We start from the raw sequence: 17,068 nt of genomic DNA, 5'->3' as shown, positions 1-17,068 counted from the left end.
GCTCTGCTGGGTGAAGACGACATTTGTTCTGCCACCCACCATGTAATCCATCCTTGAATTTTAATGAGTTAGCCTTTGGGCTGCTAGACAGAAAACAAGCCACAGCATCCCACATCAACCCTGCCAGCTCCACACGCTGCCCCTGAGACTAGAAATGAACTGTTTTTATTGTCAAATACACGATAATTGTGCTCAAAGGGAATTTGTCGGAGCATGAAAATTGCCTCTGTAAACAGCAGAGCTTTGGACTATAAGTCCAGCTGCCCTCAAGGCTGACCCTACCTATCCTTCAGTTCTGGGAGATGTATCTAGACGACCTGATCCCTGCCCAAAGTTCCACTTTCAGGTGTGGACCTCCACTGTCTTTAAAAGTCCTGTCGTAACTGATACTGAACTGTTAGGTTGTTACTATTTGAACCAGCACCAAAAACACTATCTGTCCATAAATTTGGTTGTTTCAATATTCCTGTTGCTCAGTGCTGTCCATCAACTGTAGTTCAACTGTGTCTAGTTCATCTAACTGTCCCGTGCTAGGTGATAAACTCTTCAAAGGCATAAATGCATGGCTTTCCCTTGGTTCTCTGTGTGCTCATACTCATGGTATTCCCTTGGTTCTCTGTGTGCTCATACTCCAAATGGTCTAAAAAAGAACAAGTGATGCTGGACAAAGTAGAATCTGGATTATAGTGAGTACAAGATGCTGTTGAGGATCACACACAGACAAGAGCCGACATTTAAAGACAAGGTGCTGAATGGCATACAAGCCACTTTCACCTCCTCAGACTCTATAAACATTTGTATGTATATCTTATTAATCTTACTTGGAAAGCTAGCCACTGTTTAGGCCAGCTGGAGTTTGTTGAACTATGTACTGTGAGGAGGAACTGCAGTATTACATTTACTAAAAGATTATACCCCATGGCTACTGGTTCAGTTTCTCTTGGCTCCTCTATCAAGGCAGCTGATCTTTTCTTAGAGCAAGTAGAAAACTTTGTTTGTGTGAACGCAGGATCTCTGGCTTCCAGCCTCCCTCCAGTCTCCCTCGGTCCTTTGGGAGAAGACAGAACAGTGGGGCTCTGGCTGGTCACACCCTCTCTAGTAGCTATCTGAGACTTAGCCTTGAATCCTCAAGACGCCTCCTCCCTTCAGATTGCCGATACTCTCATCAGTTCTTGATAGGACAGTCTTGAGACTTCACTTACTGTTGCACTGTCCTCTTAAGAGTTATTAAAAGCCTGAATTTCCTGTTATATCTATGTTACCGCCACTTAAAAAGAAGAGCAAAGCTACATGTTCACAAACGTACACATACACAAGACTTCATGGAGAACACCAAGGCCATCACCTAAGGGCCGTCAATCCCCACCTCACACATATACCAGCACGCTGGCTCCCTTCAGTCTGAGAATGAGGGCACTTTCTTCTATCCAAGGCCACCTTCACCTGTGGTCTTGAATCTGCAAATGCATCCCTCCCTCTCTCCCTCCCTCCCTCCCTCCCTCCCTTCCTCCCTAGGTCCCTCCCTTCCTCCCTCCCTCCTTCCCTGCAAGCATCCCTCCACAGCCTTCATCTCTGATGCAGCACCTCACCCCAAGCATCTGGGGTCCTTCAGCTATGTGCATGCTCTTCCCTCTCTCATCCAAACTTTTCAAAATCCATGATGTGTGTGTGTGTGTGTGTGTGTGTGTGTGTGTGTGTGTGTGTGTATGTGTGTGTTCCACTTACCTGCCACCCCCAACCCCCTCTCTGTGTTTCTGTCCCTCTACCTCTCCTCCTTCCCCCAAATGGTTCTAGTCTTGCTTAGACCATTTTCAATGTCCTTTCTGTTTTCTTCAGTGGACACCACAGTTCCGTTCATAGCTTATATTAAGTTTGAATGATGGTCTTCCAGATTTCACTGTCTCTGTTTTTCTTTTTCTTTTTTATTTCTCTTTCTTACAACCCAGTTTTAATTTCCTGCAAGCATGCTTATCACGTATTTTCAGATGTGACTTAATCTGACAAGCGCGGAGCTTCATACCACCTGGAAACACAAGCATTGCTTCAGACACACCTGAACTCATCTTCTTATGCCCCTCCCTCCAGGAAAGGCGATGCTCCTGTACCGAGCCTGAGTGATTCAACTGTCCAGTCATGCAAACTACAAGTAGGGTTTCCCTTGCCTGACCGTTGCCTTGGTTGCCTGTATTTAATGCTGAACTTTTGCTAATTTCATTTTATTTGTTATGGTCTCTTGTTGTCTTTAATTTTAATTTTTGTGTATATGTGTGTACATACCTGCATGTCTGTAGTACCACATGGACGCAGTGCCCATGGAGGCCAGAAGGTGTTGGATATCCTCGCACTAGAGTCACTGGCAGTTGTAAGCCAAATGATGTTGGTGAATATAAGAATGTCGAAAACAACCATGGCCGTGCCATGTTCCTGGCTTTAAAAAAAATGGAATGGATGGTAACTAACCCTAGTTAGCTTTCACTGTCTGCTCAACCTAGAGTCACCTGGAAAAGGAGTCTCAGTTGAGGGATTGCTGGGATCAGACTGGCCTGTGGGGATGTCTGTAGAAGACTGTCTTGATTGCTCATTACACAGAAGGGTCAAGTTCGCCATGGGTGGCACCATTTCCCGGGTAGGTGGTCCCAGGCTGTCAAAGAAAGCTACTTACTGGAAGCACGGACATGAATGGGTGAGCCAGCAAGGAACATCCCTCCATGGTTTCTGCTTCAGGTTCTTGGGGTGGATTTCTGCCTTGACTTCCCCTAATGATACCTGGGGATGTAAGCCAAATAAATCCTTTCCCCTTCTAAGTTGTTTATAACAGCAACAGAAGTTAGAACCCACCCATACCATACCTCCTCCTCCTCCTCCTCCTCCTCCTTCTTTCCTTTTCATTCTGTGAGCTCTTTTCTGTCATTTCTGTTTGGCTGGGACTAACACTTTAGTTCAGTTGTTTGTTTATAGATTGCATTCCACGCTTTGATTGTCACAAACTGTTTTGTAAGGTCCTGCATCTGCTCACTGGGCAGTCCCGCAAAAGCTCTAAATGCAACAATTCTGGTGTCTGGGAGGCTGTAGGATGTAGATGACAGGCCAGGGAACAGACAGTCCCTCTTTCTTAACACCTAGAACAGACAGGTTTAACTCCCACTGTCTGTGCTACCAGGAATTGGCAGGAAGCACCATGTTCTGAAATGAACTGGATTTCTCCTCATGTAGGCGGCCACTAATAGACTACTAAGTTTTCTTAAGTAACATCACCTTTTTTTTTTTTTTTTTAGCTGCCTTTATTTCTAATGAGTACCCCTTCAAAGTCAGCTGCATCTTGTCCTTTTGTTCTAAATGCTCCATGACGATGAGGCCATTCATTCATTCATTCAACAAACACACACATCCATCCTGCATCGGTTCCTCATGGCACACCCTGGGATTGCAATGAAATCATCAGTCATGTATCTGACTGCTCCTGTCCTGGGAAATATGGGAAGGTGGAAGCTGTGGCTGTCTCCTGAGTTCTTAGGCCTAGCAGGTACCTGGTACCATACTCAGCACTTGGCTATTTTTTTTTTTTTTTAATTCTAAAGTTTCTTTTTAAAATTATTAAATTTAAGTGTGTGTGTGTGTGTGTGTGTGTGTGTGTGTAAAATATGTGCGTGGAAATACATGAGATGGCTCATGTGTGGAGACCAGAAAACAACATGGGGAGATAGTTTTCTCCTTCCACTATGTAGATCCCAGAGATCGAAGCCAATTCCTGAGGGTTGGTTGCAAGCACCTTTTCTCACTGAGCCGTCTCAATGGCCCCTTGGCCAAAATTTGAATGTATAACCAGTACCAACAATCTCTGTGGCTCTGCAACAAGGACTTCCTTCCACAGGAGACTGGGATGGGCCTGCTACCCAGATAAGCTTCCAGGGAAAACTTTCCCCCACACTTCCCTGGGACAGAGGCAAGTATGGGAGAAGGGGGTACAGAAGAACAGGACGAAAGTTTTTAGATGAGAGACCCAAAGGGCCAAGGTAAGAATGGATGGTGATGTCCTCAACACACTTGCAGAACTTAGTTTAGTAAATTGACATGCTGTCGAGTGAGGCACCTTCTAGATATTTACATTTACACGCCAGACCCGACGGCTCGCAGTGCTGTTGGGGGAAGCCTCTTTTAGCAGTGGACAGCGTCAAAGGAGAATGCAGAACTGGGTCCCAGTGTTGAGAGTAAAAGACTTCAGAACTCAGCTCTGAAGGGGACAGCTGTATCCTACGTTAACCCCTCCACCACTACCAAGGCTCCGGGCACATCACAGAAGAGGAGGTGGAAAGAACGTAAGAGCCAGCTGGGCGGTGGTGGCGCAGGCCTTTAATCCCAGCACTCGGGAGGCAGAGGCAGGTGGATCTCTGTGAGTTCGAGCCTGGACTACAGAGTGAGTTCCAAGAAAGGCGCAAAGCTATACAGAGAAACCCTGTCTCGAAAAACCAAAAAACAAAACAAAACAAACAACAAAAAAAACCACCATAAAAAACCACAAAAAAACAAAAACCAAAACCCCCAAAAACAACAAACAAACAAACAAACAAAAAACAACCAACAAAAAAAAAAAATAAGAGCCAGAGGATGGGAAAGTGTTTGGTGCTGTCTTCCAGACACGGCGTGGCTATTGCCTTCAGGAACTCACAGCAGCTGTGGTTACTTACATAAGGTCAAGTCAGTCAAAACCCCAGCACAGATGGGTGGATGATCTCCAGGCCCTGCACCTCACTGCGGAGCTGGCAGGAACCAGTTCCTGGGGGAGGGAAAACTGCTGTGCTCCCTCTACTAGGCTTTCATGCAGCAGTGGATGGCCCACACCCACACCCGACTCAGCGGGTTCTTTTAAAAAGAATACGACATCAAAAAGTTTGAGAAGGGGTGTGTTGGAGAGAATACAGGAAGAGCTACAGGGTGAAAATTCAGTCCGTATGATCGTATTTCATCGTACACGTGTATGAAACTCTCAAAAGTAAAGAGCAAAATTGTAAAAGAAAAGAAAAGAAGTTGATGTATAATTTAAAAAAAAAAAAGACAGAATTTTGCTACTTTCTGTTTCTGAAAAATCTCTCCAATGCTCCAGACACTGACAGCCTTAAAAATAGAAAGCTGTCAAAAATTTATGGATGTTTTGAGGAAAATAACTCCAAGAAAGAAGCACACATTTATCTACCAATACATTTTTAAATAGTGGCTGTCATTAAGTCTGCTAGCTTAACAACTGGTTTTGGCAGGGTTTCTTAAGACTAACAGGCACTTTTCTTCATGGCACCCAGCTAATGCTAAATAAAGGAGTACCGTACACCTGGCTGAAGAAACAGACAGCCTTCCTTATTCAGGCCCGAGAAGGCTTCCTTGGCACAAAAGTCCTGGTTTTAGCTGGAAATTTTCTTCAATTTAGGACTCCCAATGATTACAATTCCATTGCTGCTTTCCCATACTATGATTAATTATTATTTTTTGCCAAGCAAAATATTTGTACTTGGACTTAAAATGGTGCTTTTTAACATTTTTCCCCAAAGGAATTTAAATACAGACTGCTTCTAAGGAGTACTAGACATCTCCCTATAGCGAGAAATCCAAGGGCGTCTGCTTAAGGGGTATAGGGAGTTTTTCTTAGAACATTAATTGGAGAAAACAATTTAAGCAGGTGCCCCTCAGCTTAATCTGGCTCCGAGGCCACGCCCCTGGGGCTGGTCCTTCAAGGTCATAGGTGGAACAGGTACCCACTACACTTCCCTCCTTTCTTTGCTACCCTTTCTAGAGTTCCCCCAAAGCTACTATGAGCCTCTTGTCTGCCGCACCCAGCTTTGCCTGCTCTGTCTGCGCAGATGCCTCTCGAGGCCCCGCGGCTGGCCGCGGTCCAGGCTCTTTCCTTTAACGCCATCTGAGTAAACACTTTGCCTGTCGTGTATGTTGATACCTTGTCTCCCAATCAGAGTCCTTTGTCCTTGTGTCTCTCCTTGGCTAGACACTTTCTGAGGGAAAATGCTTGATGGTACAGCTTTTGGTTTCACGGTTTTGCAAATGCCGGTTTTCTCCGTCTTCCCTGGCTGAGCACCGAGTTCTACGCCTAAGTCTTGTCTATCCTTCTAGGGGCCGCATCGCAGCAGATGGGAGGGCTAACATGCTGCTAGGGGCTGCTGGTCTCCTGGGCGTACCTGCTTTCCTCTGGGTGTTTCTCTTCATCCCCATGAAGTTCCTCAATGGCACACCTCAACACCATGTGTTTGTTTTTAGTCACTTCTGATGAATGATTTCAATCTGGAAACCATTTCATTCCCTTGTGGGACATTTTCTTGAATTACTGTTTTTCTCATTTTGTTTGCCCTGGTCTTTTCCTGGACCGTTTATTCATCAAGTATTAGAATCTTTAATGTCTGTATGTTTTCCTCATTCCGTTTTCATATCTTGGAGTTTTTTGTTGTACCTTTTGGGGGAATCGACTCAGCCAGCGACACAGTGTGGATTTTCTACATCTAATCTTTATACTGATTGTTTTCATCTAATCATAAGGACTTAAAAATAGCTTTCATATAAATTATTTAACTACTTCACGTGCACACAATGTATTTTAATGCCATCATCCTCATCACCCCTCTCTCACTTCCGCAAGACCCCAAACATCTCCTTCCCATCCATTTTCACGCCCTACTGCCCCACTCCTTTGTTTGTTTTTATAGCTCACCACATCCAACGAGTGCTGCCCGCTAAAACGTTGGCTTGCCCTGTTGGTTTGCTCTGATGCAGGTAACCACAGTCTCAGTGAGTCCATGAGTTCAACAGTCATGTCCAGAAGACCGAATCTCCCAGCACCCCTCCCTCCCCATCGTCCTACTCTTACATTCTTTCTGGCCTCTCTTCATTGAAATTCTCTGATCCTTGTGGGGGGGGGGTCAGTTGATACAGATGTCCGGTGTAGGGCTAAGAGCAGTCAACAGTCGCTAAGTCTCACAGCTGTGAGTTCCCACATTAACTGCTGCCCACTACAGAAAGAACTTCTCTGACCAAGGTTGAGAGTGGCACTCATCTGTGGGTGATAATGTTTAGAAGGCAGCATATCCATTTAGCAGCAGATGTTGGTTTGCCCCACCCCAAGGCCTAAGCCCTCCTGAGTGTTGGTCTTTTAGCCAGGTTTACAGTCCCAGGTGGTGGTTACCGCATACACTTCATGTCACTGCCGTACCAGTGTGCACATCTCACCTAGCAGGTCAGTATGACAGTATGTAGTATACCCTTCTGGGTGCACTTATGACTCCCCAACCCCCAACGCCGGTATAGTACTTTCCAATACTACAAAAGCTAGCCAGCAGGCAGGAAGTTTTGAGGGCAGTGTCAGCTCGATTTCTGTCTTTGAGTCTTTAGCAATAGAATCTAGAGTCTAACTATTTAGTCATGATGGACAGAGAAGAACAGCGGCAACAGCCTGTATTGTTTGGGGAGCATCTGGGGCCAGTATCCCACAATGAGGACTTTAATAGACTCACTTTATTTACTATTTCAAAGCACTTCATTAACTGAGGAATATTTATAAATCGAGTGCCTGATTTGCTAATCATAGTTTGGTTTATCTGTTGTCCTAGAGACCCATTCATTGACTTCCTCTTATACCTTCAAGATTGTTTTGGGTGATGAATTTATGGTTCTGTTACCCATTGAGTCCGTGAAGTATACACAACACTGTCCTAAATGCTATACTCGTAATAATGCAGTCGGGGCCATCCCCTGCCTAGGAGATTGTGTTACCATCACTTTAAAGACTGGGGAAGTGAGGCCTTACCTAAACAACTTGTCAGAAGTGTCACAGCCAGGAGGTGGTGTACATCAAGACCTGGTTAAATGTAAGTGAGCAATGAAAAAAATCAAAATACTTCTCTGTCTTACAGTGAGGGTGAACATGCAGCCAAGCTGAGTCCATCTCAGAAACAGAGCAGACTCTTGCCTCCATTATGCCCATGCACATTCAGTGCTGGTGACACCGCCTCAAATCATCCTGCTACCCACACTGCCTTTTCTGAGGCCGCTGCTCACTCCAAATGTTCATCCGCTGTTGGTTTCCTTGCTTTCTGTTTACTGGAGTTGAGTATTTCTCCTCAGGTCTTCCCTCGCTGCCAACACCCTCCACAGTCTCAAGGGACCGGCTCTCAGGCTCCCTTGCTTGCCCCAGTGTCTTCCACTTATCTGTCCCTTGTGTGAGAAACCCTGCTCACAAGGCTCAGCCTCTTCTCTCCCCTGTCTAATCTTGGGATTCTTAGTTCTGGCTGTTCAACAGAGGCAGTAAAGAAGATCTACTTAAAACACCGAAGCCCAGATCCCAGCCTAAATCAATGGAATCAGTCAACTTAGATGGAAATATTAGTGTGGAGATTCAGTTTCTTCACCAACAACTTCCTAGTAACATTACCTGTGTTTTATGAAACTATGGTCTGTCTGTGCTTACCCATCATTATGGAAGACACTGTCTCAGTCTACCTTCTTTAAAAGCTCAACTGAGTCTCAGCCCTCTATAACCACACTTCATTTTGCCTTGTCTGAAGACTCAAGATCAGTCTGTACAAGTGAAATGTCTTCTAGCTGATCTTGTCACAACTGTTCCCATCACCTCCTACCCATTCTCCACACAGCATTCCAACTTTCTAAGAGTGACCTTAGCAAAGGATATGGATCATGTTCCTTCTCACTTAAACCCCCCAGTGAGATTCCTTTGTTCTCAGATTTAAAATCTAAATTCTCCAAACAGGTCCACAAGTTTCCAGCAAGTCTCTCCCTTGCCTTCCCCCTGTCCTGGGACTTCCTGTGATCCCGGCCTGGATCCTAGTTTGATGTGCTTTTCCTGCCTGGCTCAAGTAGCTCCTGGTGCCTAGATAAATTCATACTAACCCTTTCACTATCACCTTGATAACAGACCAGATTCATAACTGTACATAAACTTATGAAAGAGAGGAGATAAGTTGTAACAAGATAAGTGTACTGCAAAGCATTCCTGGGTTAACCAACATGAACTTTAGCTAAAACAGTATTGGTTTGCTTCTTCAGAAACCCTTCAATCCTTTGACCCCTAGCCCAGATGCTTTAATTTTTTAATTTAATTTATTTATCTAGCACATCCCACTGTATTCAGGCTGGACAAGGCAATCCAGCATGAGGAATAGGTGTCCAAGAGCCAGCCAAAGCACCAGGGACACCTGTTCCCATTGCCAGGAGTCCTACAAATAGACCAAGCTACACAACTGTCACAAAAAATGCAAAGGGCCTAGGTCAGTCCCATGCAGACTCCCTGGTTGTTGGTTCAGTCTCTGTGAGTTCCCATGAGGCAGGCTAGCTATTTCTGTGGGATTTCCTGTGATGTCCCTGATCCCCCTGCCTCCTACGATCATCCCTCTTCCCTCTCCTCAGCAGAACTCCCAGAGCTTGGCTCAATGTTTGGCTGTGGGTCTCTGCTTCTGTCTCCATCAGTCACTGGATGAAGGCTCTCCAATGACAACCAGGGTAGTCACCAATCTGATCACAGGGGATGGCCAGTTCAGGCCATGCATCCACTGCTGCCAGGAGTCTCAGCTGGAGCCATCCTTGTAGACTTGTGGGAGTCTCCCTTGCATCAGGTTTCTATCTGACCCTGCAAAGCCGCTCTTTCCAGTCATCTCTCTCAGCACTGTCCCCCTTTACCCATGCCCTCACCCAGTCCCTCAAGTTCTCATGTCCACCTACCATCAGTCTACCCAAAAGATCTCTTCTATTTCCCCTTCCCAGGGAGATCCATGCATCCCAACTTGGACCCTCCTTGTTACCTAGCCTCTCTGGTTCTGTGGATTGTAGCATGATTATCCTTTACTGCTAATATCTACTTATGAATGAGTACATACCATGTTTGTCTTTCTGGGTATAGGTTACCTCACTCAGGATCTTTTCTCAATCCATCCATTTGCCTTCAAATGTCCTGATGTCATTGTTTTAACAGCTGAGTTAATACTCCATTGTATAAATGTGCCACATTTTCTTTATTCATTCTTCAGTTAAGGGGTATCTATGTTGTTTCCAGGTTCTGGCTATTGTAAATAACTCTACCATGAACATAACTGAACAGGTCTTCTTGTAGTATGATTGATCACCCTTTGGGTATATGCCCAAAAGTAGTATCATTGGGTCTTGAGGTAAATTGATTCCCAGTTTTTTGAGAAACCACCATATTGATTTCCAAAGTGGCTGTACATGTTTACACTCCTGACAGGAATGGAGGAGAGTTCCCCCTTGCTCCACATCCTCTCCAGCAAAAACTGTCATTTGTTTTTTGATCTTAGCTATTCTGACAGGTGTAAGATGGAATCTCAGGGTCATTTTGATTTGCATTTCCATGATGGCTAAGGAAGATGAACAATTCTTTATGTGTTTCTCTACCATTTGAGATTCTTCTGTTGAGAATTCTCTGTTTAGACCTGTGCCTCTTTTTTTTTTTTTTTAATTGGATTATTTGGTATTCTGATGTCTCGTTTCCTGAGTTCTTTATATATTTTAGAGATCAGCCTTCTGTCAGATGTGGAGTTGATAAAGATCTTTTCCAAATCTGTAGGCTGCTGTTTTGATACAGAACATCTTACTGATGGTGTCCTTTGCCTTACAGAAGCTTTTTAGTTTTATGAAGTCCCATTTATTAATTGTTGATCTTAGTGTCTGTGCTGCTGGTGTCCTATTCAGGAAGTTGTCTCCTGTGCCAATGCATTCAGTAGCCCAGGTTCTCACCCAAAGTTCTGTGTAAATACTTTTTATAGTGAGATTTTGTATCACAAACAGGGATTATAATATTTTTTGAGACAAGCTGTCCTGTCACCCAAACTGGCTTCAAACTAGCTATGTAGCTAAGAGTGATCTTGACCTCCTGATCATCCCTCCATTTCTCAGATGCTGGTATAACAGACATGACCTGCCATTCCTGGTAATTTTTCTCCCCTCAACCCACTTGGCTGTTTTTAAAACAGTGTCTTGCTACACAGCCTTGGTTGTCTTGGTACTCCCTAGATAGCTCAAGCTGATAAACGTAGAGTGGTCTGGGACTGGAATGATGGCTCAGTGATTAAGAGCACTAGCTGCTCTTCTAGAGGACCCAGGTTCAATTCTCAGCACTCACATAGCAGCTCACAACTTTCAGTAACTCCAGTTCTATATCAGATACCCTGTTCTGGCCTCATCATGTACTGTGCATACACATGGTGCACAGACATACATGCAGGCAAAGCATCCATACACATAAAAATTTAGGTTAAAAAGTGTTTTAAGAAAACTAAAAAGTGTGTTTGTCCCCCAGTACCACACATACACACAAACACCAAAAAAAGGCATGAATGCTTCCTTAAAAAAAAGCCATATAGTTCTTTCAATGCCCCCTCATCCTCTAGAATACAGGTTACAAGGAAAGTATACAGAAAGCCTGGCTTGTTCGCTATTGTGATTATGAACTCTAGCGAGATTTTCAGTTGGGGAAGTGCTGAATTTGGATACTACTGCTGTGCTAGGAATACAGCACATGGAAACTGGCTGGGAGGCTGAATACTACTTTTCCCAGAAAAGAGAAACCCTCAATCCAGCCAAACAACACAGGGTGTGGACACGTCAGCACTCAAGAATTTAGTACCCTAGCCAAAGTACCTTGACAGCTCAAGAGTGAGGCAGAAAGGTTTCTAAGCCATACATGTGTCTCTCATCACAAGACAGAAGTGTCTTCCAAGGCACTTGTGTCTGACTTGTTATAATCAGAACCTCCCCTAGAGATCATAGAAGAATCTAGAAACTACCAATATTTAAAGAAATTTAACTTCTCTATAGTTTTTTTTTGTTATGATCCTATTTGTTAATTTGTACTTTCTATGGTTTGAATGAGTATTCCTCCAAGGCTCATATGTTGAAGGTTGGTCCCCAGTCTATGAGGTGGTTGAGCCTTTAAGAGGCTAGGAGTATATATTGCTCAGTGGTATAAAGTAAGGTCATGATTAAGAGCCTGGACTTGGTCCTTAGGATCCCAAAAATGGAGGAAAAGGAGGAGGAGGAGGAGGAGGAGGAGGAGGAGGAGGAGGAGGAGGAGGAGGAGGAAGAGATAAAAGAAGAGAAATAAAGGAAAAAGAAGTGAGGAGAAAGACAAAAGAAGAAATAGTAATACCTAGAACCTCATACGAGGCCTTGTGGCCATTGAGTGTATGCCCTAAACTGGATCTTGGGACCCTAGTTCTTTCTTCTCTCTTTCATGGGTAAAGGGCTGTGCTCTATCATGAGATTTCCACCATGATAAACAGCTTTGCCTAAAGGCAACAAGTCTAACTGATCATGTACTAGAACCTTTACAGTTTGGAGCCAGAATGAACCTTTTCTCTCAATAAGTTGATTATCTCCCAGGTAGTTGTCATAGTCATAGAGAACTAACTAACACAGCAGTCACTCAAGCAGATTGGTTTGGGTATTTTCCTTCTTAAATTTTTGCTCAGTTTCCCAACTTAATTCACAATCCCCTAAGGACTAGGATTTTTTCATAAACATTTTGCATCCTTATGACTTCGTACTATCCATAGAATAGTCTCTAGAAATAAAGGTAACATTTTTTCTCTAGGAAAAACATTCACAGCTTCGATGATTCTCAGATACTTTCCAAGAAGGTGTTCATACTTAAAGAGTGTAGCACATTCACACTTTTATCACTGAGAGTCGTTAAAGGTGTCCTTAATTTCCAATAGCCTCTCTCTGGCAGTTTTCTTTGCTGAGAAATAGTTGATAAAGTATTTACAGTAAGCGATGCTATTCAAACAGGGACTTTTTCACACAGAACGTGAGCTTTTCATGGAATGTAGTGTAACTCTGTCTATGTGGCTTTACATAGGAGCAGCGGCTGTGCCTTGCAAGCCACAGATGTTCCCCAGTGAGACCTTCTGACAGTACCTGATAGGCTTTTTAAAATATCTGATTCTAGTTCATGTACATGAGTGCTTTGCCTGCTTGCATGTATGAGAACCATGTTCACGCTTGGTGCCTGTGGAGGTCAGAAGAGGGCTTCAAGTCCTCTGGAACTGGAGTTGTGGATGGTTGTGAGCCACCACGTAGGTGCTGGGAACTAGGTCCTCTATAAGAGCAGGAAGTACTCATAACTACAAAGCCATCTTTCCAGCTGCGATCCAGTAGGCTTTTGACAAGGGGACTTGAAGTCTCTTTCAATATGATATGTTTTATGTTAATAGAAGGGCCAAAAATCTAATGTTTTTGTACATGCTAGTAACTGTATCCTTTAAGAATAAAAACTGGAGAAAAGCAGTGTCCCCCTCCCCAAGCCCTACCCCCACAAATCCATAGAGACGACGCTAGTACATCACTAGTCTGACCTTCTCCTTCGGGCATCTGGACTGTGTTCCATTCAGACAGTATTGGCTCTTTCCCCATAATTCAACACACCTGGAGCTACATATGTTTAATTTTTCTTTCTTTTCTTTTTTTTTTCAGAGCTGAGGATCGAACCCAGGGCCTTGCACTTGCTAGGCAAGCGCTCTATCACTGAACTAAATCCCCAACCCCCATATGTTTAATTTTTGTTCATGGCTACTTTTAGACAGTATGAATTCAAGGCATTATGTGGCTTCAGTAAGATAATGTTTATTCACCAAGGCTACATATTATTGTGGTTTCTAGGCCAACAGCATGAAATAAGATCTTTTTAACTAATATATATAGTTATATATTCCACACAGAAAGCATACTTACAAAGTTAAAATGAATCTGCTCATCAGTGTCCAGTCTTAGTAGCTGCAGGATGACATTTCTTTCCCTCCCTGTAATCTAGCACATTCTTTACTATGCTACTTTGCTCTGGGGTGGTTTTTCTGTATGCTGTGAATATGTGTTGCTGTCATTGGTTGATAAATAAAGCTGCTTTGGCCTGTGGCAAGGCAGGATAGAGCCTGGTGGGAAATCCAAGCAGAGATACAGGAGAAGGGTGGAGTCTGGGGGAAGCCAGCCAGCCTCCCAAGTAGCAATATGCCAGCAGACTGGTAATACCAGGACCCCATGGCAATACATAGATTTATAGAAATGGGTTAATTTACATTGTAAGAGGTAGTTGGCAATAAGCCTGAGCAGTAGGCCAAATGGTTTGTAATTAATATTAAGCCTCTGAGTGATTATTTTAAAACTGGCTGTGGGAACAGGCATGATAGAGAAAAAAAAACAAACCCAATTACTCTGCCCTTTTCCCTAATTAGACTGGCAGAAAGTAAAATTTATTCTGTTCATTAGAAATAAAAATCTGTGACTTACCTCCCACACAAATCTACATGAAGGAATAAAAATAAAATGATAGTGTGATTTTCAAAACTGGAAAATAAGCTGTCCCTCACTTAGGGAAGAACCCCGTTAAAGAATTTAAAATGCATTCACATGCACTTACCATGGGTTTTGATAACGGTGGCTTAGTTTGTCAGTCTGCCTACGACTTAGTTCTCCAGCCTGGAAAAGGAGGAAAACTAATTCAGTGTCGTTCCTTGGTAGGCAGGATCTCACGGGTCTGAAGTCTAAAACATCTCTATTCCTCCTCAAAAGGAAGTCAGGTTGGAAAATGGAGCAGAAATGCTAAATTCAGCTAAAAGAAAATCAGTGGATACTGCTCACCGGGGTTGCTTGCCCTGGACCGGGGAGGAGGAACCAGGGGCCATTATGGCGAGCCAATACGTAGTAGGGTATTAGAAAGAGAGAGACAGAATAGCTCGTGTCCTGTGGAGAGAGGCAGACCTGAAGAGGTGAAGGAGGTGAGGAATCGGCTAATGTGGGAGGCCTGCTTGTCACCCTGGGCCATGGTGATGTCCAGGCCTGGGCTGCTGCCAAGGGCCATGTCTGGGTCTGTGGCCCTTCTGCAGCCGGTGTCTGTGTTACCACCTGGGATGCTGGGGTTCTGGGCCACCACCTGACCATGTTGGGGTCCGAGGGACGTGCTGCTGCAGGGCCATGCTGATCTGAGTGGCCTATGCTGCCACCCAGAGCCAGGGAGCTGTAGCAGAGGGCCGTGTCTGGATCCGTGGCTTTACCACAGCCAGAGTATGAGTTAGTGTCCATGGCTCCTGTTACCAGCAAAGACCGTTTTTCAGATGCCCGGGGTCTGGGCTGACACCTGAGGCCATGTTGGTGCCTGAGGGTCAGGCTGCCACCAGAGCCATACAGATCAGGCCTGCAATGCCCCTGGGGCCATAGTGACATCAGCACCCAAGCTGCAGCCAGGGGTCATGTTGGGTCCTTAGTCTGGCCTAGGGTCTGTATTAAAGTCCATGGCTCTGCTCCTGTCGCCATTGAGGGCTGTGTGGCTGCCCGGGGTCTGGGCCAACATCTGGAGCCATGTTGGAGTCCAGGGACCACGTTGCTGCTGAGCCCGTTTGGATCTGAGAGGCCCTAGCTGCCACCGAGGGCCACGGAGACAACTGGCACCTAATGGCTGCTGCTGGTCATGTCTAGGTCCGTGGTCCTGATGCAGTTGGGGCCTGTGTTGATATCCGTTGTCCATGTTGCCACAGGAGCTCATGCAAACCAAGTGTCGAACAATGTGTTGGAGTACTAGGGCCGTGCTGCCGCGGCTGGGTCACTGGAGAACTGGCCCCACCCCCAACCATGGGTGTGAGAGAGCGGGGGCTGCCCCTCAGCTAAGGGGGGGGGGTGGTCCTAACACCCCAGAATGACCAACTCAGCTACCGTCCAGACACACATGCAGGGTTTTAAGTTGCTCCCCGACATCGCATCTATGACCTGCAGGAGCACATGAAGCTACTGGTCCTGTGGAACCATGGCTGCAGGATCTCCAAGCCTGGGCAACAGCAGCACATCTGAGGAGATTCTAAGAGGGTCCAGTATTGATGGTATACAAGAAGCCAAAAGCCTTGAACTAGACCAACAACACATCACACAAAGAACATTTGCAAGTAAAGTTGTATGGATAAAAGGGAATACTGCATGGCACACCGCAGCTCCCAGTGCCACTAAGCTGAGTGGAGAGGTGAGAAAGATGGAGGAGCAAAGTGGTTTTTGTTTGTTTGTCTGTCTAATATTCTTATTTTTGTATTTTTATTATTTCTTTTTAAGTTTTCCTTGGTGCATGGGGGTGGGCGCTACAGGAGTGAAAGGTAGATATGGAGGGACTGGGAAATGAGTGGGATTTGGGTGCATGATGTGTAATTCCCAAAGAATACAAAAAAATATATATGTTTAAAATTAAAAAAAAAAGAAAATCAGTGGAGATGATCACTGTTGCTTCCCAACCTGAGAAGAAGCTGTTGCTATGAGCTCTTCTCCCTCTGTGTGAATGGGAAGGGCTGGGAACTGGCCAGGGTCCCTGACTGCTCCCGGGTCTTTCTGACTCTGTAAGGAAGCTGCACTGTGGACTGTCAGCCATCATTTAAGTGGGCAGCTGAGGGCTCTTCAGAGTTAGCAAATGGGACAGTAGAGTAGGAAAGAGCTGGCATCAGATGCCTGTGGCAGATAGTTCTCAGATAGCTGAGGAACTATTGGCAGCTAAATATCAGTTTCACATTAAAAAAAGAAAAGCATGAAATCCCGCACCCTCCTGTGTACACTTGAATGATGTATTATTCTTGACTGAATGATCTCTATGTTCCACCTCCTTCCCCCATCTTATAAAGAAGGCAGGAAACACGGGTGTGGTGTTCCTATTCAGAGGGGGTTAGAGCCACAATCACTTCTCAGTTTTCTGTACTACGGTTGAAAAACTACAACATGAAATATTGAAAAGAACTTCACTTCTGCTTTGGAATGCATTTTTAAAATTTATATTGACAGGAGGTGCCAGACTCATAACAGCTCAGAAAGTAGCAATAACCATGAGACTTCAGCAGCAATTGGTAACCCCAGATGGTCTCACATCCTTCCCTCTTCCTCAGGCTTTAGCTTGGAACGCCTTCGCTGCCTGCCTAATAGTTATTTGTGCTCTATGTCCTTAATGTACCTGCTTCTGTGGGATGTTCTGTATGTCAAATGTGTTGCTCTGATTGGTTAATAAATAAAACACTGATTGGCCAGTAGCCGG

The 17,068-nt window shown here is 44.7% G+C and overlaps 1 protein-coding gene across 1 annotated transcript in view; it reads right to left on the bottom strand.

The window, feature by feature from the left end:
- C6H4orf45 (chromosome 6 C4orf45 homolog) overlaps positions 1–17,068 on the bottom strand; it is a 49,887-nt gene that overhangs the window by 18,229 nt on the left and 14,590 nt on the right. The window contains exon 3 of the mRNA XM_036191325.1: positions 14,432–14,490. Coding sequence (XP_036047218.1) covers positions 14,432–14,490 — 59 coding nt within the window. The remainder of the gene's footprint in view (positions 1–14,431; positions 14,491–17,068) is intronic.

This window comes from Onychomys torridus, chromosome 6 (genome assembly GCF_903995425.1).
Source record: "Onychomys torridus chromosome 6, mOncTor1.1, whole genome shotgun sequence".
Classification (NCBI taxonomy): domain Eukaryota; kingdom Metazoa; phylum Chordata; class Mammalia; order Rodentia; family Cricetidae; genus Onychomys; species Onychomys torridus.
The sequence above is the reverse complement of the archived record's forward strand: the minus strand, read 5'-3'. Positions and strand labels throughout refer to the sequence as shown.